Source organism: Leptopilina boulardi, unplaced genomic scaffold, assembly GCF_019393585.1.
Source record: "Leptopilina boulardi isolate dan_hultmark-lab unplaced genomic scaffold, ZJU_Lbou_2.1 LbouV2_405, whole genome shotgun sequence".
Taxonomy (NCBI): domain Eukaryota; kingdom Metazoa; phylum Arthropoda; class Insecta; order Hymenoptera; family Figitidae; genus Leptopilina; species Leptopilina boulardi.
Genome location: NW_026137980.1, coordinates 41,283 through 68,627, shown reverse-complemented (window position 1 = coordinate 68,627; position 27,345 = coordinate 41,283). Strand labels below are relative to the sequence as shown.

Sequence of the window (27,345 nt, the reverse complement as noted above, 5' to 3'; positions counted from 1 at the left end):
TAGACACTGCTATTGCAGTGATATTGATTAAAGTTTTACGAAGAAACAAAGTAAAGAATATTTTAAAGGATTATTATTCTATTTACAGAAACGATTATCAGATCTCAAGAAAACTGTTTGCGTAAACATAAATAATTTATTAGTCGACGTGATATTTTTACATGGTATTGGAGTGTTACTAAGCGGAAATAAACTTCACATTATTTTTTTTTTTGCCAATATAGCATAGATACTGAAGCGAAATGGATATATTAGAAAATCCATACTACACTCTAACTAAATATGTTATAATAGCAACAGGACAAAGTCCTTATCATCCAAAGTGGTTAAAATTTTTGATAAAATCTTACTATTCATTTGTTATACTGTCTTGTTCCGTTGGGCAGGTAATATACTTTATTTTGAAAAGTTATTCTAAAATAAATAACTAATTAATATAATTAGATTGTAGGTCTTACAGAAATATATGGTGATATTGATTTGGTACTGGAGTGCATTCCACCACTCTGTTTCGCATCAATAAGTATTATAATTTTAATAAACAACAATGTCCAAGAAAAACAAGTAATTAGTTATAATTTTTTATTCTTTGTCCTTCCCTATAGTAGAAATTTGTCCTAGCTATAATAAAAGAACTGCGGCCAGTCGTGCTTGAATTTGTCTAGTTACTTTACTAGCCAGCTCGCTAAAAACTCGAATGTCATGTCACGCTTTTTTCATCAAGTTATATTATCCAGCACAACTTGATAATTTTTTATCAATAGGACTTTTGAAAAACTAGTCAAATTAATTCTTTTAAATATTTCGAAATTCATTTAATAATAAGATTTAATGTAGTAAACACTTTTATTTTATGTAATTAAAAAAAAAAATTACAATTATCAACAAAAATTATTATATGAAAATATAATGCACTAAATATAGTAATTCGTTATAAAAAATATTATTTTTCATTCACAATTAAACTGGATTTAAAAAAAAATTACATAAGTACAACGATTGATGCAACACATCCACATCTTGACTGAACTATTAACAACACTGAAACAATTATAATTATTATATTAATATGAATGTCATAAACATGTACCTTAAAACACTTCTCGCAGTTTCAACGAAAAAATCTTGGGGGTACCGAGGAGCGAACACGGGTCTGCTGGGCGCGAATGATAGAAACGCACGCTTTATGCAACTCGGCCGTTCTGATTAGTGATATTAGAATAAATGCTTGACGTGTTTCACTGTACCTAATAATATTATGAATTTGTGCATATTATTTTTATTATTTTCTAGGCAAATAAACATTTTAGATGTTTATTTGATTTTAAATGATTTATTTATAATTTAATTTAAACATTAGATAATTATAAAAAAATTAATTACTAATTTTTTGCTTCCTCGTGGAGGAAGCTATGTAGTCCTTTCGTTTATAAAATTTTTAAAAATGGTGAAAACAAATTTTCCTCTATATAGAAACATGTTATATGAGATTCTGATCAATTGTCCGGATGTATGTATGTGTGTGTGTGTATGTGTGTGTGGATAGTTTTTGTGAACACGATATCTTTAACAGGTTTTAATGGATTTGGGTAAAATTTGGTAGGCTTATTTAACACATTAATCTCTCAAAAATGACGAGAGGATTTTTAAAAGTACCCCCAAAAAAAAATTTTATCGTCTTTTTTCCAAAAATTTTTTTTTAATTGAAAAAATTTTTAAATCGAAAAATTTAAGATAATATATAATATAATCGTCTTCTTTATGTCAAGATGAATCGATTGATATATATATAAAGTATAGATTTGATTGAAATTTAAAGAATTAATGAAAGTTAAAAAATCAAAAATTCTCATTTTAGCTAAAAAATGATGTGTTTATTTAAATTCATGTTTATATATGAAATAATTTTATTCCCTGCGTTGAAACGAATTGGTTGGTATATATAAAGTATAGATTTGATTTAAAATTTGAGAATTAATAAAAATTGAAAAATCGAAAATTCATATTTTAGCTAAAAAATTTTGTGTTTTTTAAAAATTCAAGTTGATGAATAAAATAATTGTATTCCTTGCATTAAAACGAATCGATTGGTATATATAAAGTTTATGTTACACTCAAAATTAATTAAAATTTTCTTTATTTTTCAAAAAATTTAATTAATTTAAAACCTTTTTAACTCGAAATTTTTTAAATCAATCAATTGAATTGGACAAATTCATTGCTTCCTTCACGAGGTAGCGAATTTTTTGCTTCACACAATGAGGAAGCATAATGTTTATGAAATAAACATAAAGGACCCCCTCCTTGTTTTATTTATTATCCTCAAAAATTATATATAAAATTTTATAAATAAAAATTATTTTAATAAATTAATAATTATTGATATAATATAATATTATTATTATTATTATTTTATTATAATATACTCAAACAGAAAAATAATATTCTACTATATTTGTAAAATTTGTCTGAAAATAATAATAATTCTTTAATAATTTTTTTTAAAACTAAAAACACTTTTTTATTCAAGGTAATATTATTTTCATGATAATTTAATTTATTGCAATTATTTTATTATAATTTAATAAATTTCATTATTTTAAAAAAGCGCGCGCTATTTTGTCTTGGGCCAATCAGGTGATTTCAACTAAATATAGGTTATGTTCGTTTCTGATTCATGCGACAGTTGGCAAACATTTACAACAAATAATATTTTGCAAGTGTATATTTATTGCAATTAAGTAAGTTATGCAAAAAATATTTATGTGGAACAATAATTTACAGTGATTTTCATAAAACGAATATTGATTTAGATGCTCTGGAAAGGAAAGTTCATTTTTTCTCGAGTTTAACACCGAAAAAAAATATTCTTGTATTCAGAGGAAAATTCCTCTTACAGAATCCTCTTGAATTTTATTCTTAAAACAAGAGTATTACTCTTTAAATGAGAATATTTTCCTCTAATTTCAAGAGGATCGAAACAAAAGGACTATTCTAGAGCATTCCTCTTATATTCAGAATAATCTTTTTAGAATAAAAATAATACTCTTAGAATTTAGAATAATCTTCTATGTTTAAGAATATTCCTCTATAAATTATAAGATACGTGCCTATTTTTGAAGGTAAAAGAAATTTTTAAAAGTAATTTTTAAGAAAATTTAAATAATTTTGAGGTTATGCTATTTAAACATTTATTTTATTACGATTTTTATTTATTTTAATTATATTTGAAAATTTATTTAAAATAAATTTGGGCATAAAAATATTATTAAAAATAGATTTAGTTGATTTATTCAAAAAAATTAAAATCAATTTCAATTTATTTATACTCAAATAGATGTAAATCATGGAATAGCAAATTTTATTCCTTTTAATTTTATAGATTATATCTATGACATACAAATTAGATGATTGCATTTTTATTATTTCAGAATTCTTTTTAAGATGATATTTTCCTCTTAAATTAAGAAGAATAATTTTACATAGAGGACAATCCTCTTAAACCTAGGGGACATCCTTTTGCAGCATATACTAGAGGAAAATATGCATTGAAATAAGAGGAATCCTCTTGAAACAAGAGGATTTTTTTCGGTGAACTTGAATTATTTCCAAGAGTGTTGGTCAGCCACTATATGTATATAGTAATTTGCAAGTTTAGCTAGAATCATCCAACACGAAAAAAACTGTCCAGTAACTTGACGAATTCTAGTGCTGCCATGACAAATTTCTACTAGGGTATTAAATAATGTAACAAAACAAAAAATGTCTTTTTAGATGATTCTTGTTTTCTCAAAAATGCAAAGTGATTGGAAAACTTTAACATCAAAACATGATGCCTATGTTTTATGCAAATATGCAAAAAGAAGTAAATTTTATAATGCGTTTTACCTAGGTAAATTCATTGTTTATAAAATGAGATATTGAATAATTTATGAAATATCATTTACAATTAACAGATAAAATCATACATCTCTTTTCAGTTGGTTTTTTGGGAAATCTTACTGTCTTCTTATTTTCACGTACTATTTTTTTGCTCATTTATTTTCTAAATGATAGTTATGAAATTAGACCTGTTTTAGCTATTGTTGATTTTGGTATAGATCCAGAAAAATATTATTATTGGATATCAATACATCTTCATCTTTGTGCTTACTTAGGTTCTGTTTTAACTATAAGTGGAACTATGATTTTTACAATGTTAATTGAACATGCTTGTGGAATATTTGAAATTATAGGGTAAATTAAACTATAGATATTAAAAATTTTACATTTTTAAAGTAGATTTTTTTAAAGGAAGTATTAATCGCATTCAAGTATAAATTTATATAAATTCGTATAAATATCGTAATCTGTGAACAAAATGATCAGCTTCTTAATACTTAAAGCCAGCAGCTTATGTCTGCTTCCTTTAAATTCTTTTCTAAGTGTCCATTTCCTAAGGACTGATGACAACGTACAACTATTATTTGATTCCTGATCGGGTTACATTTAAAACTACTCTCTAAGTGTCCCAACTTTTTTTTTAGCCTACTTGCCTTTTCTTAGTCACTTTTTATGTATATGTTATGTATTTCTGTTTATTATTGAATCTTGATTGACAATTATGACAAGAGAATGAGGATATAATTTATTTTTGAATTCAAAATTAATTTAGTACTATTGAAGTCTTACTCGAAAGCGTATATTATTATCGATTTATAAAGGTTTCTATTAATATGAAAAACGATTTTGAAAATAAATTAAGTTCGTTAGTTTTTTCGGAAAATTCGATTTCAATAAGCTCAGTACAAAAATATCTGTACCAAGCCCGGGAATTTTAGCTTTGTACAAAATACCTTGTTTCAATCGCGGTCTGTACAAAAATCGTTGTTCACACCGCGGGTCTGTATAATTTCGGGCTTTGTACATAACATATACGACTGTAAGTTTTCGTAGCTGAATTTTAGTTCTCCCAATCCTTTTCCTATAAACTTCTTCTTGAATTCAATTGGTTACCCTATTAAAAAAAACCCTGTACAAGATTTTGTACAAGAAAATGTACATGTTGAGCACCTAAACTTGTACCAGCCCAAGTAGAAATATCCGTAGCTCGCCGTAATTAAACACCGGCATGGTACTGATCCAATACTGGCTGTCGGTATTGACTTTCAGTACTGGCAGTGTACTGACTAATACACCGAATCAGTACTATGTCGGAGGTAAAAAAATATTAAAACCAGTACTGGCAGTACACTGTCATTCACACCGAATCAGTACTATGTCGGTGATAAAAAACATTAAATGAAAAAGTCTTTAAATTATTCCAATAGGTAAAAAACGATGATTTTTTATTTAAAAAAATGTATATTAATTTCTTTCGAATACTTTCCCTCAAAATTTTGGATGTAATTGTAATGTATTATTATATACCTATATAAAATATATTTATGTTTTTTTAGTTATTTTAGTACTCATTGAAATATGTGCATTAAGTTATTTATCATGCATGCAATAACAATAAGTTGAGAATTTTTTTCTAATAGTTTTAAAAATAAAGCAAATGTAATTTTTTCACTGTAATTTTTAAATATTATTAATAATTAAATATTAAATTTAAAAAATTTTTTACCATTCATATTTTACAGTCGTCTTTTATTAACTTATTTTTAATTATGTAATTCATCAATCATTTTTGTCTGTTTTAATATTATTTACGGTAAAAATAATTTATTAAAAATATTTAACTGAAATTGATATCCAGTTTTATTTCCTTAAATCTTTGTAAAAATTGAAAAAATTTTATGAGTTTAAAAAATTTAAGAATAAATTCATTTTATTTTCGTGATCAATAGATAATACAAACTTTGAAATCAAAACTTTTGTATTAGGTGAACTACTTCAAGTCAGCACTTCAAGCCAGCGCGGCTGTGCGGTATGCGTATCTGACTTGCGTTCTAAGGGTTTAGGGTTCGATCCCCCATGCGTGCGAGATTTTTCGTTCTTAGTTTTAAGTGTTATAAGTACAATATTTGTTCATGTGTAATATCAATTTTTAAATAATTATTAAATTAAGTATAAGTGCAAAGTAAAAAAAATTAAATATTATGAATTTAAAAAAATAAAAAAATTTACAACACAAATTATTTTTTGTAAAATAATTTATTAAAAATAAAATAATTTAATTAATATAAATGATAATTATTATTTTAATTATTTATTGTTAATAATATTTTATATATTCTAAATAACATTAACTATTATTGGCTTCACATTACCTGTTCGTGGTAAAAATGGGAGTAATAAGCTAATAAGGATGAAATTTGCATTGGAAAGCGTGTTTTAGCATTTTGTAAAAAAGTGAGATTTTAAGTCCGGATGAGTACTTTGCCAGTATTATGCCAGTATTATTCTAGTACTACGTTAGTACTGGTGAGCGGGACAAAATCAGTACTGGACAGCGTTACCAGCCAGGGTTGGTCCACTACTGGCCCAGTACGGCAGTCAGTACTATTATACTGACTGGCAGTGTTGGGTCAGTACTATGCCAGTGGCACATTTCTACTTGGGAGTTCTGGTGAAGAAAATATACAATTTCGGCACCAGTTCCAGCTAGAGGTTGACAGAGCCGTGGCGTTTCTGCAGATCAAATGTTAAACGTTTGCCTTCATGCGTTTCGTGTGAGTCAAAAAATTGAGAATTTGTCCCAAAAGCCTAACGGTTCAACTGTGCACGGTGTGCCAGAAGGTGGTTTAAATAAAAATGAATTAGCACTTAAAAATTCTTTTTGATTATGATTCTTAGATGAATAACAAACACTTCTCAATAGTTTTTAAAATCAGTTTACGTGTCCGATTTAAATTTATCGCCCTATAAAAACGGCACTAAACGTGAAAATGATAAACATTAATTTTAAAATACTTTCTTCTCGAAAGACGGACACTTTTTACAAAAGCAGCTAGAGATTCTTATCTTATATAAATTTTCTAAATCCTAAAGATTATACAAATCCATACAAAACCATGATTGCAAAACGAAAAGTAATATAATGACAGGTACATTACCTTCTGCCGCCGTCAGATGGCAGAAGCATGCAGGGCGCACAAAGTCGCAGCTGTTATTAAATTACTTTTCTACTTTTTGTTTTGGAACCATTTTTTTCTATGGATTCGTACATTCTTTTGGATTTAGAAAATTTATAAGATGAGGATTTTGGCTGATTTTGTTAAAAGTGTTCGTGTTTCGAGAAAAAAGTATTTTAAAATCAATACTATTTCACGTTCAGAGCGATAATTAAAGGTCTTTTCTTGCCAAAAAATTTCAGAGACCATTCCTCGTAAATTTTGTCACTCTTAAAATTGTTCTTTTAACATTATAATTTAATTTTTTAAAATTGGACACAAACACTACAGTAATATAATTATTTATATGTAAAATTGAAAATAAGTGATTATTTTATCATTTATTACAGTATTTATAAGATTAAATAAATTCTGATTCCCCATAAAACACTGTTTTTATAAAAAAAACTCAATTTTATTTAAATCGGGCACGTAAACTGATTTTAAAAACTATTGAGAAATGTTCGTTATTCATCTAAGAATCATAATCAAAACTCTTCTTTCGTACTCGGCGTGTTAGTTGCACTAACTCAATTCGGACGGCAAATCTGGAGAGTTTTTAGGGATTGAAAAGGTCCCACCTCTTACCAAGAGAAGTAATCGTGAATTAGGCCGGTCGCATTGCAAATTGGAAGATGACTGGAAGAAATTCTGTGTCATCGGTGCTGGTCAGGCACTAATTCTTGGTCCGCGACCTTGGGTCCGTGTGGGTATACCTATACAGGGAGTTCTCGCACGTAAAACTATAGTTTTACGGGTTACGAATATTTATATACATAGCCTAGTATACTAGGCTACGTATGCAAATATTCTGGTGCCGAAATTGTACATTTTCTCAACAGAACTGGTACAAGTTCAGCTGCTGAACACACTGAAAGAAATACTATGTTCTTCGTAACTATACGATTATGCTTGTTAAGTTGTTTGTAAAGCAATATAATGTACCATTTCTAGGTTTATATATTGTAGTTTAGGGACACTTAAATAAGAGAAACATGAAATCCAATATGCCTGATACCTTATGTCTTATTTAACCATATGTTGGAAAAAACGTCGAATAAAAGATTTATTTGATACACACATTTGCTGTAAAGTTAGTACAGGCATAGTTTAGTTATTCAATATAGAAATAGCAAAATTGAAGTTCTAATATTCCTTTGCTTGAAAGAGAGAGATTTTTATATTTATTTTATGGCAATAATGCTGTATCTCTGTTCTAGCTATACAAGTTGTCACAATTTCCAATCCATATTCGTGCTCTCTCTATATTGTATCGGTGTTTTTGCCATAGTGTATCTTCACGGAGTTATCTTAACTGCGACTTTAAAAATGGCTGCCACGAAGAGTGACAGTTCATAAATATCTTTGTGAATGTGAAATTAAGTGAGTGCGGTTTTTTATATGTGCCTATTTTGGGAGTTCGTTTAAAATCTTCTGAATCTCAAGTCCTTCATATTTGTGAGTCATTAAAATTTTTACTCTCAAGCGTTAATATAGTTGCGTGGTTATAGGTTTCGAGATCGTAATCGTTAGGTAGTGCGTTAAAATCCTTCTTGCGTCAAATAGTTTTCGATATAAAACATTACAGTGTTGTGTTTAATAATTGCAGTGATTTTCAAAAGTGTTAAAATAAATAATTTAGTTTGAAAATTTAATGAATTCATTTGTTTTTCTTTTATTTTTTTGAAATATGTGTCGGTGGCATTATCGAAAGAACCAATATGCTAAGCTGTTTTCAAGGTAAAGTTAAATGAGTAATACGTATGGTTAATCTAGAAATATCACAGAAAATTAAAAGGCATTAAAATAAACTGCAACGCTTATTTTAATGTCTTTTAATTTTCTGTGATTTTATTGTATGGCTTTAACATTGATACCGTGTGGCAGTATCTATATTAACAATATATTATTGTTCGACAACCGATAATTATCGCTGTACTCCATAGTTATTTCTTTTAGTGCATATATAATTTCTTGTACAAGGTCTTGTAGAAGTATTTTCAATAGGGTAGTTAAGTTTCTGAATGATAAATTAATTATACATTTTCTTAACTAAAGCATTTAACTGAAAATGCTTTTAATAGAAAGTATCATGTTTTATTAACTATAAATCAAATGTTTATAGACACAAATTGACAATTGCTCTTGAGGAATACCAAAACCAGAGTAACGAACTAATTTTTAAAAAAAAGTTTCAGCGAGAAATAATACTTTGTGTGAGAATGCATAGAAGGGTTCTATCGTTCGTATAATATTGTTTTTTTCTAAAATTTATTTAACTAATGCTTTGAATTGCAGAACAGGATCTACACTCGAACATAGAGCCAGATTGAACAGTAACTTTGTAAAGTTAAAAAAGACGAAATCTAATAAAATAAACAACTACGATTTAAAATCACTGCTTTCATACAGAATAAAATTCTAGCCTGTTCTGCAGTTCATGATCATAAATCAAAAGATATAATTATATTGACAGCACTGCAAAAAGAAGTATATCTTATTATAAGATACATTGGAAGCAAGTTACCAAAAGTATCTTCCTATCCATTTTATATCTTAAGAAACTAATGCATTTTAAGTTGTTTTAAATAACTTAGAAGCAAGTTATAAAAAACATCTTAAAACGGTGACCAGAACATCTTAAAATAAGACATTTCTTTTTGCAGTGAGTATATTTAAATTCTAGTCGAAAAATTTCTATGATAAACATCACTGCAAAAATAAGTGACTTACTTGGTATCTTACAGTAAGATGTAATATGGAAAAATGGTATCTTCCATCTTAAAAAAAGATATTTTGTAAAGTATCTTATTAATATTTAACATGCTTTTTGCGTTTTAACAAGAATTAAAATATTTCTTCCATGATCTTAAAATGTAAGTTACTTCGGTAAGTTTCTATAAGTAACTTGATTTAAGATATTTGTGGAGTCATAAGATGTTTAGAAAAAAGATGCTTGTAAATTCTAAGATACGTCAGAATTTGAAGTTACTAAAATATAAAATACATTAAACATCTTACATAAGAGGCCTTAGTTAATCTCAAAATTTTTTTCATCAAAAATGTGTGAAGCACTTTGGCAAAGATACTATTAATATTTTAAACTAAGATATTTCAAATAACTAAAAAGTTACTACAAAAACATCTTAAAAATTACTACCAAAACATCTTATATTAAGATACTTCTTTTTGCAGTGATTATACATATAAAATTTCACTGAATGATTTTATAAAATTGAGGTAGACGTATTCTATACACTCATTCAATGATTGTAGTATTTTTTTTGTTATTAATTGGAATATTTTACTTTACAAGATTTGTCAATGATATTCAGAAGTTGTTTTCAACTGCGTATTTTTTTATATTTGGATTCTGTATAGTTGATTTAAGCATCACGGGAGTTCAGGTGAATTATTTAGATTGTTACACTGAAAAAAATATTGCCGAGAAATTCAATTACCATTGGGTAGTTGACTAGAAAGTAGTTAAAATAACTACTTTTTTTAGTTAATCTAATCATGTTCACACAGAAAATTAAAAGGCATTAAAATAAGCTGCAACGCTTATTATTTTAATCCAATTTTGCTTATTTTAATCCATTTTAGTATTAAAATAAGTAAAATTGGATTAAAATAATGAGCGTTGCAGCTTATTTTAATACCTTATAATTTTCTGTGCATGTAGTAAATATAACTTTTTTTAAGAAGTTAATAAGTAATAGTTGATTTTACGTAAATTTGTAGTTAAAGTACAACTACAGGTCGGTAGTAAAATTAACTTTCTTAAGGTAGTAAAAACAAGTGGAATTGTAGTCAACTCAAAATTTCAAGAGTAGTAAATCCAACTACTATTCATCAGTTATGGGAGGGGTATGGTATAACGGGCCAAAAAAATCACTTTTAAAAATATTTTTTTTTTATGAAATTACTAAATATTTTGCAATACTTTTATTATGACATTCTTCAGTAACATTTTAAGTATATTTGTGAATTTTTTTGACTTAAAATGTCGAGAAACAGCGGAGTTGTAGTTACGTCAAGTAGACAATGTCACAAATTGCACCTCTTACGGTGGTCATGATATAAAATCGAAGAATCATCTGAAATACACGGGATTAAAGAAATTAGTTGTTTGGAAGTATACCTCCCAGCCAACGATGCCCTTTTGTTAAAAAAAATTTTTAATTTTTTAACGATCTGTTAAAAGGTAAAAGTGCGGTTTTTAGCATAAAAAGGCGCCATTTTGTCGCTGTACGATCGATTAGATGCAAAAAATAAATAAAAGGGGATCGTTGGCTGGGAGTCAAATATATATTAAAGAAGTGTGTAAAATTTCAAATCGATCGGTTTACAAATTTTTGAGTTATCGTGACCACCGACTTCAAAAAAGTGGTTTTGAGAAAAACGCGTTTAAAGTTTATAGTGAGAAAATTTGAAGAATAAATATTGTTTATTCGCACTAACATAGAGTCATCGATGCCAGCACCATAAAGTAGTGTTCCTGCTGCATCGTATTTTTAGGACTTTAAACTATAAGAAACCGTCTTAAGAAAAAAATCAATTTTTTGGTCGATAACACCCTTTTCTCAGACGCGGTCACATATAACTTTTCGACACGCTCGATCGGTTTCAAAAGGCGTTTGGCTCCATATCTCCTTCAATTCAACTTCAAATGAGTTGAAATTTTAGTACAATATTTCTGATGAGTTGTACTTTCGATTAAAAAAATAAAAAAAAAATCGATTTTTTTTCGTTTTTAAACCATACCCCCCCCCCCCTTATATGAAATGTAGTAAAAGGAATTATGTTCTTTAATTAATATAACTGCTTTTTGAGTAGTAAATTTTTTTATTAATTTTTATGATTTTATAGGCTTCAATAAAATTCTTGTTGTAGAATTAACAAGTTGTCTGTAATTAAAACTACTACTTTAAGTAGTAGATTTTTACTATTTTAATTAATTCGATAAAATTAAAGAAGATTTTTGATGTAGAATTTACAAATCGTTTCCAGTTAAAACTACTACTATAAGTAGTAGATTTTACTACTCAAAGTGGTACAATAGGCTTTAAGAACATTTTTGTTGTAGAATTAACAAATCCTTTGTGATTAAAACTACTACTTTAAGTAGTAATTTTTTACTATTTTAATTAATTCAATAAGCTTGAAAAACGTTTTTGATGTAAAATTTACAAATCGTTTCCAATTAAAACTACTACTTTGAGTAGTAGCTTTTACTACTTAAAGTGGTTCAATAGGCTTTAAGAACATTTATGTCGTAGAATTAAAAAATCCTTTGCAATTAAAACTATCACTTTAAGTAGTAGATTTTACTGCACTATGCAATTAAACAACTTATAATATAATTAAAAGATGAAAAATTTATAAGTCAAAACTTAAAAAGGATAGTTATAGCAACTAATAAAAGTAGTAAAAATGACTACTTTAAATAGTTAAATTAACAATTGGACAAGCAGAAAGTAGTCTTCGAGTAGTTTGCAGACTGTCGTAGCGAGCGTGCGTGGTTAGTCGGTTAAGGTATCGGATAGCGAGCGTTAGGGTCGAGGGTTCAATTCCCGTCGGTTAGAAATTTTCTCTGTTAGGTACATAATCGTTAGGGCATAAAATAAGCGTCAGTATAGGAGAGAGGATGAAAAAGTCAATTCTACTGATAATAAACAATTATAAAAAAAATAATGTTATTTTCCTATTTTAAGTAGTAAAATCTACTACTTAAAGTAGTAGTTTCAATTGCAAAAGATTTATTAATTCTACAAAAAAATGTTCTTAAAACCTATTGAACCACTTTCAGTAGTAAAGTTTACTACTTAAAGTGGTAGTTTCAATTGCAAAATATTTATTAAATGTACCAAAAAAATGTTCTTAAAGCCTATTGAACCACTTTAAGTAGTAAAATCTACTACTTACATCTTGAGTTGTTTTAACATTTTTAAATTGAATTAATACAATAACAAAATGTCATTCTACCAATTACATTTTTAATTGGTTTAACTATTTTTATATAGTTAATAGAACTGTTTAAATATTCAGTTGAGGACCTATTGTACTACTCAGAGTAGTTAAAAAGTAGTAAAACCTACTAGTTTTTTTTTCAGTGTAATAAAAACAGCATTGTGCATGCAGTGTTTTAAAAATGTAAAATAGACGAATAATTCAATAATAGTTCTGGCTTTAATTTAAAATTTTTCCTTAGGCTGTAATGAATCTAGATAATGCCAGGGAAGCCACAAGATATGGACTTCATTCAGTTGCTCAAATTCTTAATATTCTTTTTTTAACTTTTCCAACTCAACATTTAATAGATACGAGCACTTGCATTTCCGACTGCATGTATAACTTATTTTTATCAATTTCTTTTTTTTTACATTTTCCTAAGTAATAATTGTGACAGCAGAGTGTTTAGAAAATCTTTAAATATTTTTTCGTTGATGCATTTGAGCTAGATGAAAAAGATAAAGTCTTGTCGGAATGGAAAATCTTCTAAAAAAAACAATGAAAATAATTTATTTAATTTTTTTATTCTGTATATATAAAAGAAGATTTTTTTGAATGCATAATTTTTCAGAAATTATTTTTTAGGGAATTAGGATGTAAATATAAACAAACATTTCTTTATATTAGTGATCAGATATATCTATATGATATTTAAAGATTTTGTGAGTATTTGTTGTTGTAAGCTATCTAAAATGATTATATTAAAAAATGATTTAATTAGATATAGTGCAAGTTGGTATCATTTGACATCCGAAAATCAAAAATGGTTACTGATCATAATGAGAAGAGGCGCTGAACCTACAAAACTGGTTGTTGGAAGAGTATTTATACTTTCTTTGGAGTTTTTTAAAAAGGTTTAAAAATTTCAGTATTAAAATATATATTTATAAATTATTTTATTACTTCTTTGTTATGTCAGGTAATATTTGTTATTTATATTAAACTACTTATAGGTTATCTTATGCTTTTAAATACTTATAGGTTCTTCAAACATCAGTATCCTATTTCACTGTATTGATGGCTGTTCGACAATAAAATAGAATTTTTTTTATATGCGACATCCATCTGATTACCCATTTTTAACTGTTTAGTGGTAGACTGGTTATGTTTGCACTTAAATTTTTATCAAACAAAATTTTTCTCTTATTTTAATATTATCTTAATTAATTATTGAATGCGATTATCAATTTTTAATAATATGTATTTATATATGTGTATATTGTGTGTGCGTATAAGTGTATTATAATATTCACAGATAAAATTTAGTTCTAATTATATTAAATCTTAAAATAGTTAAAGTCCATAATTGTTGAGATTCTAACGATATATATACGATATACCGTTAATATTAAGAATTTAAAGAAACATATATTTTCCAAGCTTTTTATGATCTGTATAATTGACTGAATTGATAATATATTAAAATAGTTTCTATTCACATAAACTTGGATAAACAGATTTTCCTCAAGTTTCTTTTCATCTTTGAATATTGTTGTTCTATATAATTGTACACATGTATTGTATTTTTATAATTGTATTTTTTTATATTTCAATTAGTTATTTATACCACTTATGGATTTTTTAATATTGTACATTATAATTATTCATGATAAATTTCATACTCTCTAGGGTGACATCATTAATATAATTTATTTTTTGTTTAAATTTATAAACAGAATTAATGTGATCTATTGTCATTTATAACGTATGCAGAAATGTCATTAATAAAATTTCATTAATAACTTTATAAAGATTTTTAATTTTCTAAAAATGAAAAACTGTAAAATTCATTAAGGGGTAATAGATTTTTTAGGCCATAAGTATAAGGTTTAAAAACACGATTTTAAAAGCTTCCGATTGTAATAAATGTAATGTTAATTTAGAAATTTTAGATTGCCAACAAGTAAACAACAGGATTGAGAAAATTATTAAAAATTATTTTACTGTTTCCAGCAAAGCATTTCAAGGACCATAAAAATTCAAAATTCCACCCACTTTGTCTGGTCCAAGAAATTTATTTATTTTGCATTACAAAAAATGGCTACAGTCTTATATGTTTTTTACAATATGACCTTGTTGGAGCAACAAAAATCAGAAGAGAGTTTATAATTCGATAATGTCAGAATATTTAAATCATATAAAAATAATAGTTTCCTGAATTCTAGTTCTTTTTAGAGAGAAATTTAGAAGTTAATCTGTGATGTGAAATCAATTGAAGTAACAACAAAACTGGTATTCTTTTCAGTAGTATCTAAAGAATCTATAGACATTGATATTGCAGTGGTATTGATTAAAGTTTTACGAAGAAACAAAGGAAGAACTTTTATTAAAGGGGTATTATTATATTTTGAGAAACAATTACCAGTTCCCTAGAAAGTGTTTGCGTAAACGCATGAATATTTTATTAGTCGATGTAAAGTTTTTACAAAGTATTGGGGTGCTGCTAAGCAGAAATAATCCTTACATTGTCTTCTACCGAATATTGCATAAAGGCTAAAGAGGAATGGACATATTAAAAAATTCGTACAACATTCTATCTAAACTAAAGGGGCTACGCCCCCCTGCGCGCTTCGCGCGCCAACCCCCCTTTTTTAATTTTCCATTGATCTTATTTTTCCAAATGAACCACCTATTTCAAAGAATTATTATTACAAATTCATTGAAATCTGAATATATATTATTAAAATTAAAATTATTAAATTTTAATTAATAAATTAATAAAATTAATAATAAATAAATAATTAAATAAATTAAAATCGACATTAAGAAATTATTTTTAAAAATAATTTCAATGAAATTGCCTAACAACCAATAAATTATTAAAAAGTCTTGAAACGAACATAACCTTTAAATTCAAGTCATTTTTGGCTATATTGAAAGTCTTGAAATTTACATAACCTTAAAATTTATGTCATTTTTGGCAGGAAATACAGAGAAAGATGAGGGAAGGGGGAAGGACTTACTGCTTTATTAGGGTCTTAAAACAAACATAACCTCAAAATTTAGGTGAATTTTTGGCGGAGGAGGGGAAATGAGAGGAGGGAGGGGGGACTTGCGGCTATATTCAGAGCCTTGAAACGAACATAACCTCAAAATTTAGGTCATTTCTGGCGGGGGAGGGGAGGGGACTTGCGGCTATATTCTGAGTCTTGAAATGAACATAACCTCAAAATTTAGGTCATTTTTGACGGGGGAGGGGACTTGCGACTATATTCAGTCTTGAAACGAACATAACCTCAAAATTTAGGTCATTTTTGACGGAGGAGGGGAAATGAGAGGAGGGAGGGGGGACTTGCGGCTAAATTCAGAGCCTTGAAACGAACATAACCTCAAAATTTAGGAGGAGGGACTCCCCCCTCCTAGGTCAAGAATTCTTGAAACAGCGGCGGCGGCGATATCTTTTTGTAATATAGGAAGATATATTGTAATAGCATCAGGACAAAGTCAATATTATTCGAATTGGTTAAAACTAGCGATAAAATCTTTATTTTTATTCTTTATATTGTCTTGTAGTTTTGCGAAGGTAATACTATATATTCAATAAAAATAATTCAAAGCTAAATGATTAATTATTAAAATTAGATTGTAGGAATGATAGATGTGATGAGTAATATTTATTTGGTATTGGAGTGCATTTCACCACTGTTTTACGGTTTAATAAGTATTATTATTTTAATAAATTACAATCTCCAAGAGAAACAAGTAATTATTATTTATAATGACTTTTAATTTTTATATTTATAATTTTTCAATATTAGTCTCTAAATAAAAATATATCGAAATAAATTTTTTTTTTAGATGAATATAGTTTTCTTGTGATTGGGAAATGCTAACATCAGAACATGAAGCATTTTTTTTACACAAATAATGACAAAAGGTGCAAATTCTATAATATGGTTAACATGGGTAAATTCACTGTTAATAGAATGAGATATTGAATAATATATGAAATATCATTTTAAATTAAAGATACAATCTTTTTTTCAGTTGCATTTTTTGGAAATGTTACAATATATTTGCTATCGCGTATTATTTTGTTGTTTATTTGTTTTCTTAGCGATAGTAAAGAATTAAGACCAGTTTTAGCTGTTGTTGACTTTGATATAGACGAAGAACAATATTATTGTTTAATTATGTTGCACCTTCATATGTGGGAATACTTATGTGCTATTTTGACTATGAATGTTGATATGATTTATTCAATACTACTTGAACATGCTTGTGGAATATTTGAAATTATAGGGTAAATTTATTTATTAAAAAATCAGTAAGGGTTTCGTGTCTTTTAAAATTCAGGTCAAAAATATATAATAAAAAATAGTTGGCCATGGTAACGTTTAGTGTGGCAACGGTTGTCATAATAACGGTTGCTATGGTAAAAGTTGTCATAAAATCGGTTGCTATGGACCTATGGAAATAGTTACCATGGAAAGGGTTGTCATGAAAACGGTTGTTATAGAAATGGTTGTTATGAAAACAGTTTTTATGGTAACGGTTACTATGGCAATGGTCGTCTTGGAAACGATTGCCATGGTAACGGTTGTTATGGTAACGGTTGCAATGGTAACTCATACGACGGACAGATGGACGCCAAAGCGCGAAACTATAAGGGTTTCGTCCCTAAACCATAAAACCCTAAAATTAAAAATTACCTATAAGTATCAGATTATTTTAAGAAAGCATCAATCGCATTCTGTTGAAAGTTCATCTAATTTTAAAAAAACACATATACTAGTAAACTATTCTTGGATTTCTTCTCCTTGAATGCGATTGGTTTGTTTAATTTTTTAATGATTAAATTTATATGTTAAGAAAAACATTCAACTACTAATACCCTAAAAGTACCTATTCTGAATTTTGTTTTCTTTAAAATTATAAATTGATTCATTACAGATTTAAATTGACAACTGCTATTGAAGAAAACAGAGATTGCATTAATAAAATTAGTTTTGACAAACACCTTCAGCAAGAAATAATACTTTGTGTGAGAATGTCTAAAAAGTTTCAAATGTTTGTATAAAATGATTTCAACCTCTAAAATTTGTAAAGTTCATTTTGTGAAATGTAGAACAGCATCGACGCTAGAACTTATAGTGTTAAACAGTGAATCTGATAATAAGGGCTACACTAAAATGTCAGAAATGAAAAATAATTAAATAAACATATAACTGCCATTTAAAATTATTTTTTTTTGATACTAGTGAAAAAGTCTAACCTGTTCTGTAGTACATAATCTAAATCCAAAATCATTCAATGTTGTTAAATTAATATTGAATGATATACAAAATGCCAATGATATTCAGAAGTTTTTTACAACTGCGTATTTTTTAATATTTGGATTTTGTGTAATTTATTTAATTATCATGAAATTTAGCTTAGTTGTTTAGATTGATAATGTAAAGAGTATTCTCATTGCGTACGGATGCATGGTTTATTTTTATCCTGCTGATTACCACGGTAACCAATGAAACGTGTAAGGTATCAAATTCCATCTTCTTACCTACTATCCGCGAGAAAATTCAAGGCCCCTGAAAAATGATAGACTTTCACTTTGAATAATCCTTTAAAAAAAATTGCTAGGAAAAAACGGAAACAATATTTGGAAAGCTTAGAATCTCACAAGCTTGTATACTTCAGGCTGTTTCTCCAAAAAAATTTTTCTTTCTGACAGACGCAATAATAGATCAAAATGCACCCTATTTTTTGTTACTTTAGAAATTACCTGACTTTGCATAACACTTTTATATGAAAATCTTCATTGAAAAAATTTGAAAAAAGTATCATTTATTCATTAAATCCTTCGGAATAAAGCCATTTTTGAATTTTTAAAAAATATTAATTATTATTGTTTTTATTGTAAAAAAAAGAAGACAGTGTTATCTCTCGATCTACTGGGCCGATTTTAATGAATCAAATTTCTGTGCATAAATATTAAACCCAACAATTAATTCAATTTGTTGGAAAAAGTGTAATTATCGTTCTTTTCGCGATTTTGGTCATTTCTGTAGACAGTTTTTTTTCTAGGAACAGGTGAAAAAGGGTAGCGGTAGGCAAAATTTTCTTGAATAGAACTATTAAGCCTGCCATAAAAAAGATCTCGGCCAACTCCTTTGCCTGGACTCAGAATTTTTTTCACGAAATATTATCAGTGCTGTATAAATGTTGTGACTAAAGGCCCAAAAATTGGTAGTGTAATAAACTTTAAGTATTAATTGTTATAAAAAAATTTATTAACAATAATTATTGTTTGTATTTATTATAATAATTATTATTAAAAAATAAATGTCATTTATAAGTAACATATGAATTATTATTTTTGGGCCCTTAGTTACAACATATATACAGCACTGATAATGTTTCGTGAAAAAAATTCTGAGTCTAGGCAAAGGAGTTGGCCGGGATCTTTTTTATGGCATGCTTAATAGTTCTATTCAAGAAAATTTTGCCTACCGCTACCCTTTTTCACCTGTTCCTAGAAAAAAAACTGTCTACAGAAATGACCAAAATCGCGAAAAGAACGATAATTACACTTTTTCCAACAAATTGAATTAATTGTTGGGTTTAATATTTATGCACAGAAATTTGATTCATTAAAATCGGCCCAGTAGATCGAGAGATAACACTGTCTTCTTTTTTTTACAATAAAAACAATAATAATTAATATTTTTTAAAAATTCAAAAATGGCTTTATTCCGAAGGATTTAATGAATAAATGATACTTTTTTCAAATTTTTTCAATGAAGATTTTCATATAAAAGTGTTATGCAAAGTCAGGTAATTTCTAAAGTAACAAAAAATAGGGTGCATTTTGATCTATTATTGCGTCTGTCAGAAAGAAAAATTTTTTTTGAGAAACAGCCTGAAGTATACAAGCTTGTGAGATTCTAAGCTTTCCAAATATTGTTTCCGTTTTTTCCTAGCAATTTTTTTTAAAGGATTATTCAAAGTGAAAGTCTATCATTTTTCAGGGGCCTTGAATTTTCTCGCGGATAGTAGAGAAATATCAATTAACAGAAGGATTCAGAAATTTACAAAAATTAAGTTACTAATGTTTCCAGAGAAATATAAGGGCCACGCAAATTCAAACCCTTACCTACATTGCCTGATCTGAGAAATTTATTTATTTTACATTAAAAAAAAAAATGTTTACAGTCTAAAGTATTATTATAAGTAGTTGCTAACCAGAAATAACCCTCAAAAATTTTATTTGCAAATATAGTGTAAACGCTGAAAACAAATGGATATATTAGAAAATCCGTACTACATTCTAACTAAATATATTATAATAGTATCAGGACAAAGTCAATATCATCCGAAGTGGTTAAAACTTTTGATAAAATCTTTCTTTCTATTCGTTTAATTGTTTTTTATCTCTGGAATGGTAATATTGTATTTGATTAAAATAATTTTAAGCTATATAATTAATTATTAATAAAATTAGATTGCAGGAGTGATAAAAGTGTCGGATAATATTGATATGGTATTAGATTGCATTTCACCAATATGTTTTGTTTTATAAGGTTTAATTATTTTAATTAACAACCATCTTCAAGAAAAAAAAGTAATAACTAGTTATAATTTTTAATTCTCAGTCCCTAAATCATATATAGCAAAATAAATTTCTTTTTAGATGTATGTAATTTTCTCAAAAATGTAAAATGACTGGGAAACATTGACATCAAAACATGAAGCCTATGTCTTACACAAATATGGCAATAGGTGCAAATTATATAATACAGTTTACTGCGGTAAATTCACATGACATATTGAATAATTCATAAGAAAATAATTTATTTAAAATAATTTATAGATAAAATAATACATGTCTCTTTTTAGTTGGATATATTGGCAGTGTTACAATTTTCATGGTTTCACGTTGTATTTTTTTATTATTTCGTTTCACTGAAGATAGTAATGAACCTAGGCCGCTCCTAACTCCTGTTGACTATGGTGTAGATGAAGAAAAATATTACTATTCTATATTAGTGATGAGTCATTTCTATGGTTACGTAGGTACTATTTTGTTAGTGAATGGAGCTATGGTTTTTTCAATGCTACTTGAACATTCTTGTGGAATATTTGAAATTATAGGGTAAATATAATTATAAATGTTAAATTTCGAATTTCATTTGCGAGCGCAATGTGATCATTAGGGTTATTTCACATGGTAAAACAGATTTTTAAAAAATGAAAATATAAAAAATTACACTGCTCTGCATCGATTTTGCGAATAACATGGGACATAGTGTATCCGAACGGATTTTTTGTGCTGAACACGAATCTGGGGTCGAAAACTTCCCATCACGTCACGTTTTCGAGAAAATAGAGGTTGAAACCTCTAAAAACAGGGTTTTTGGCCATTTTTGAAAAATTATACAGCGAAAACCTGACGTGGTACAAACTTTGCTGATATCAGAAATTAAAGGTTGGTTCATGCCCTTTCAAACGAGCCCTATTCGAAATTGATCACACTCACCCTTAGAGCAGGGGGTGTGTTTTTGTCTAGGGGTGCACGAAAAAAAATGTAAACATAACATAAAAATTCAAAATAGATAACAATTCAATAAATCATTTTGAATTTTTGAAATCTGACTTCAGATTCGTTATCAGCGACCTCAAAAACCCCCGAGTGACCATTTTCAAGTGAATTGGATCAAATTTTTATTTTGATATCCGCCATATTGGATCCGACATTTTGAATTTTTGACATCTGACTTCAGATTCGTAATCAGCGACCCCGAAAACCCCTTAACTATCATGATTTATTGAATTGTTATCCATTTTGAATTTTTATGTTATGTTTACATTTTTTTCGTGCACCGCTAGACAAAAACACACCCCCTGCTCTAAGGGTGAGTGCGATCAATTTCGAATAGGGCTCGTTTGAAAGGGCATGAACCAACCTTTAATTTCTGATATCAGCAAAGTTTGTACCACGTCAGGTTTTCGCTGTATAATTTTTCAAAAATGGCCAAAAACCCTGTTTTTAGGGGTTTCAACCTCTATTTTCTCGAAAACGTGACGTGATGGGAAGTTTTCGACCCCAGATTCGTGTTCAGCACAAAAAATCCGTTCGGAAACACTATGTCCCATGTTATTCGCAGAAAAAAATTTGAAATTTGCTGGGCAGTGTTATCCACATAGAGATCTACGTTAGCGACTGGTGGTAAATAAATTTTTTGAAATTTTAACAGCCTTTTTAAAACTGTTTTACTATTAGTCGGTAAGGTAGATTTCTGTGTCGGTAATTTTTATATTTTTATTTTTCAAAAACTGTTTTACAATCAGTCGGTAAGATAAATTTCTTTGGCGGTATTTTTTATATTTTAATTTTTCAAAATTAACCATCAGTCGGTAAGGCTCGGTGAAACTAGCGACCCGCCGGCCGCCAGACATTAGTAGAATCCATACGCGTTTCTGCTACTGTCGGGTAAGGTGCTGGCTATTCAAAATTAATGAAAACATTTAACCCATTAACGCCCAAAAACTGAAAATTCTTTGTACACATTCAGGCTACGTTATTTTAAATAAATCGGTCAACATTTTCTACGAGAGGTACATTTCCTATAGGTCTTGAGTGTGCTCTTTCCGATTCCGGTATCAAAAATTAATTTTGTCTAAGCCGAAATTAAATATGGCGGTTTAAATGTCAAAAAACACAAAAAAAGTTTCATTTTTTTCAGTTTGACATTTTTTTTCAATCGGAAAAAATGTAAGAATAAAATTAAATTGTCTACCATAGGCGCACAAAAGTTGTGTACTTTCGAGAAACGTAAAGTAGAATAAAAAATTTCAAGATGGCAGACCAAATATGGCGTCAAATTCATTGTAAAATGTGAAAATTTTGTGCAATATTGGTCAAATTGACAAAATGTAACTGGATTTGCCTGAATTTTGTTACTCGGGGGTTTTTGGGGTCGCTGATTAAGAATCTGAAGTCGGTTTTCAAAAATTCAAAATGGCGGATTCAATATGGCGGATGAAATTTTAAAAATGCATTCAATTGGTCTGAATTTTCATACTCGGGGGTTTTCGGGGTTGCAGATTACGAATTTAAACTTCATTTTTAAAAATTCAAAATGGCGGATCCAATATGGCGGATTAAAATTTTAAAAATGTATTTATTTGGTCTAAATTTTCATACTCGGGGGTTTTCCGGGTTGCTGATTACGAATTCGAACTTCATTTTTAAAAATTAAAAATGGCGGATCCAATATGGCGGATTTTGAAAAAAATCCATCGTATTTACATGAAATCAGTTTCTCGGGGGTTTTTGGGGTTGCTGATTAAGAATCTCAAGTCGGGTTTGTAAAATAGAAAATGGCGGATCCATAACCAGTATCTCCATAAATCCAATGTTTGCGCATGCGCACAGAAAAAGTTGATGAATTCGTCGAAAAAGTTAAAAATTTACTAACTTCGTGCCCATCCAGAAGATAATATCTAGTTCATGAAAGTTTTACTAACTATTTCTTTCTGTGTGTATGTCACTAGAAATATTCAGATATTTGAATAAATAAATTTTTAATTCAGTATTAATAATTAAATCTAAAATAAACAAATTATATTTAAAAAAATAAAAAAAAATAACATTCTTAATTTTGTCTACCTCCACGTGGTAAGAATTGGTAAACGCCTAAATGGGCGGCTAAAAAAAAACTGAAAACCCCTTCAGGCTATTTGAACGGATTTTTACATTTTTCATTTTTCATATTGGATCCGCCATATTGTATTTTTGGAAACCGACTTCAGATTATTAATCAGCGACCCCAAAAACCCCCGAGAAACTGATTTCATGTAAATACGATGGATTTTTTTCAAAATCCGCCATATTGGATCCGCCATTTTTAATTTTTAAAAATGAAGTTCGAATTCGTAATCAGCAACCCGGAAAACCCCCGAGTATGAAAATTTAGACCAAATAAATACATTTTTAAAATTTTAATCCGCCATATTGGATCCGCCATTTTGAATTTTTAAAAATGAAGTTTAAATTCGTAATCTGCAACCCCGAAAACCCCCGAGTATGAAAATTCAGACCAATTGAATGCATTTTTAAAATTTCATCCGCCATATTGAATCCGCCATTTTGAATTTTTGAAAACCGACTTCAGATTCTTAATCAGCGACCCCAAAAACCCCCGAGTAACAAAATTCAGGCAAATCCAGTTACATTTTGTCAATTTGACCAATATTGCACAAAATTTTCACATTTTACAATGAATTTGACGCCATATTTGGTCTGCCATCTTGAAATTTTTTATTCTACTTTACGTTTCTCGAAAGTACACAACTTTTGTGCGCCTATGGTAGACAATTTAATTTTATTCTTACATTTTTTCCGATTGAAAAAAAATGTCAAACTGAAAAAAATGAAACTTTTTTTGTGTTTTTTGACATTTAAACCGCCATATTTAATTTCGGCTTAGACAAAATTAATTTTTGATACCGGAATCGGAAAGAGCACACTCAAGACCTATAGGAAATGTACCTCTCGTAGAAAATGTTGACCGATTTATTTAAAATAACGTAGCCTGAATGTGTACAAAGAATTTTCAGTTTTTGGGCGTTAATGGGTTAAATAAATTTTTTTCTTATACAGTAACATTCCAGCAACAATTCCTGACTTTGAAATAATTTTTTCATTAAAAATTGTTAATGTTAGACCTTTTTGAATCGACAAATTTCAAAAAATCCGACAGTAGCAGAAACGTGACTTTTTGATATTTTATTGTTTACAAAAAGCAAGCATTAATAGTATCAATATTGCAATTGTTAAGAAACAATTGAAATAAGATTGAAATTTGTTAAATATATATGTGACGCTCCACGAGAAAAGGGACCTAACGTGCTTTTGACTTAAGGTTCGCTTTTACCGTGCAATGACACAGTGAATGAACCTTAAGTCAAAAGCACGTTAGGTCCCTTTTCTTGTGGAGCGTCACATATTTTGAATATCTTTTTAAACGAGGAATATATAATTTTTATATTTTCTTTTTTCAAAAAACCTTTTTTACCATCATTTGGTAAGTTAGATTTCTATGTATGTAATTTTTTATATTAGGAAAAAAGTTCTTTACCATCAGTTGATAAGGTTGATTTCTAGGTCGGTAATTATTTATATTTTTCAAAATTTTTTAACCATCTTGTTAATTTTTTAATCATCTTATATAAATTTATTCTTTACAGGCATAAATTGACATCTGCTATTACGGAAAATCAAGGTAGCAGTAAGAAACTTAGTTTTGAAAAAAATCTTCAGCAAGGAATAATACTTTGTGTTAAAATGCATAAAAGTGTTTTATTGTTTGTATAACACAAATTTTATCTTAATCTAAAGAATTATTATAGTTACCCTAATAGCATCTAGATATTCAAGATGTCTTACAGACGTTGGAGGAATATCCGTTTGTCCATAGGATATCCTGATATTTTTGTTTCTGTGAGGGTAAATGCAAATAGGACTTATAATTTTCATTAATCGTAATATTTTATTTTTCAAGATTTGTCAACTATATCGAGAAGTTTCTTTCGATTACGTATTTTTTAGTATTTGGAATCTGTGTAATTAATTTAAGTTTGACGGGAGTTCAGGTAAATAATTCACATCGATAATAATAAAAAAATACGGACACGCAATTTTATCTTTTAACTGATTTGCATAATTATCAACATATAATGTTTTAGTTTTTATATGCACTTACTCAAATAGTATATATCTTTTTTTAACTCTTCCTTCTCAGCATTTATTGGATACGAGTCTTTGCATTTCTGACTGCATGTACAACTTATTTTTATATGTGACCTGGACAGTTAAAAGGGACCTTTTGTCCGAAAAAATTAATTTTTTATTGATTGGTGATTCTGATAGAAAAAAGTTTTCTCTATCAGAATCAACAAACAATAAAAAATCGATTTTTTCGGACAAGAGGTCCCTTTTAACTGTCCAGGTCACATATATATATTTAGAAAATCTTTAAATATCTTATGAATATTTTTAAAGAATCATGATTCATTAGATATAATGCAGATTGGTATCAACTGTCAACTGAAAATAAAAAGTCATTGCTTATTATAATGAGAAGAGGCGCTGAACCTACAAAATTGGTTATTGGAAGAGTATTTATTCTTTCTTTAGAGTTTTTTAAAAAGGTATAAATATTTCAGTATTAAAATATATATTTACAATTTTATTACTTCTTTATTATGTCGAATAATACACTGGATTTTTTACTTATATTTACCTACTTATAGGTTATGTCAACATCAGTATCGTACTTCACTGTATTTCTAACTGTGAGACGGTGAACTAGAAGTTTTATTGTACTTACATACAATATTCAAATGAATTTCCTATTTCTAATTATGTAGTATTTGAAGAATTAAATAGAGAAGTAATAATTACCAGAAACAATATCTGTAGAATGAAGTATTTATCAATAAACTTCAACTGTATTGAATTCTGAAATATGAAAAGTTTTTTATTACAATTTTCAAATAAATTGGTATTTATCTATCATTAAATTTCAAATAAATCTGATTAGATGCACAGAGTTTCCTCCAGAAATATGATTCATATCCCTGTATGTCTCTGAAATACGACTTAAAGACTTACTGAGTGACTGAATTAAAACGTCGATACATTGATTCTACCTAATACGACATTTCAGAAGAAATCGATGTTACGAACTTGTCTTATTGCTTCTGCTTTGCTGTCGGATACAAGCTTTATTAAATTAAATAATATCGACTTATGGCACTGCCGATGATTGTCCGCTACCAAGAGCCTTGTAAATTCTTGGTAGACCTTGTCGTGGTGGTGGGGCTTTACACTAAAGGACTTCTAAAAACTTAAATGTAAAATAAGAAGAAAAAGATATATGAAAATCAAAGGATTAAATAAGGATATTTACGGTGCAGGTGAAAGATACCCCAGTGCCGTCGCTGCTGCAAGTGAGCAAGTTTTCTTTCCAGCATCGAAATCTAGTGACAACAGTGCTGCAGTATTGGACACCTTGGGTACTGCAGCATTCACTGCCACAATTTGGAGGCACCCTGTTTCTTAAGGTACCTTAGGTCCCTTTGGAAAGACTTGGAATCAGAAGAAGAAGTGTTTCTAGTGTCAGCAACAGAAGAAGTTTGATTCCGCCTGACCTAGACAACGAGATAATTGAAGGAGAGCGCGAGAAGTGTTTAAAGTTTAGGCAGGAGGAAGCTGATAGTCTTCAGAGGA

General features: G+C 28.3%; 1 protein-coding gene across 2 annotated transcripts; it reads left to right on the top strand.

Annotated features, from left to right (window-relative positions):
- Nucleotides 1-194: 194 nt before the first annotated feature.
- On the top strand, nucleotides 195-25,751 carry LOC127289310 (uncharacterized). 2 transcript variants are annotated; one of them, XR_007844153.1, is made up of 11 exons: nucleotides 195-386; nucleotides 445-564; nucleotides 3,775-3,892; nucleotides 3,981-4,236; nucleotides 9,223-9,339; nucleotides 10,414-10,504; nucleotides 13,312-13,448; nucleotides 13,834-13,966; nucleotides 20,743-20,860; nucleotides 20,949-21,204; nucleotides 25,302-25,751. XR_007844153.1 is itself a non-coding variant. In XM_051317165.1 (9 exons), the coding sequence occupies exons 1-9, from the start codon at nucleotides 243-245 to the stop codon at nucleotides 14,145-14,147; spliced, it is 1,170 nt and encodes a 389-aa protein (XP_051173122.1). In that variant the 5' UTR covers nucleotides 195-242; the 3' UTR covers nucleotides 14,148-14,483. The 2 variants fall into 2 exon arrangements, 1 of the variants encoding a protein (XP_051173122.1); XM_051317165.1 differs by lacking the exons at nucleotides 20,743-20,860; nucleotides 20,949-21,204; nucleotides 25,302-25,751 and adding an exon at nucleotides 14,094-14,483.
- Nucleotides 25,752-27,345: the final 1,594 nt, after the last annotated feature.

What these genes read in the sequence shown, in the direction of transcription:
- LOC127289310 (XM_051317165.1), top strand. Translation starts at nt 243, where the DNA reads ATGGATATATTAGAAAATCCATACTACACTCTAACTAAATATGTTATA. An exon ending in TGTCTTGTTCCGTTGGGCAG is followed by an intron (nt 387 to 444) that starts GTAATATACTTT and finishes TAATATAATTAG; the next exon opens with ATTGTAGGTCTTACAGAAAT. An exon ending in ACTTGCATTTCCGACTGCAT is followed by an intron (nt 13,449 to 13,833) that starts GTATAACTTATT and finishes TGATTTAATTAG; the next exon opens with ATATAGTGCAAGTTGGTATC.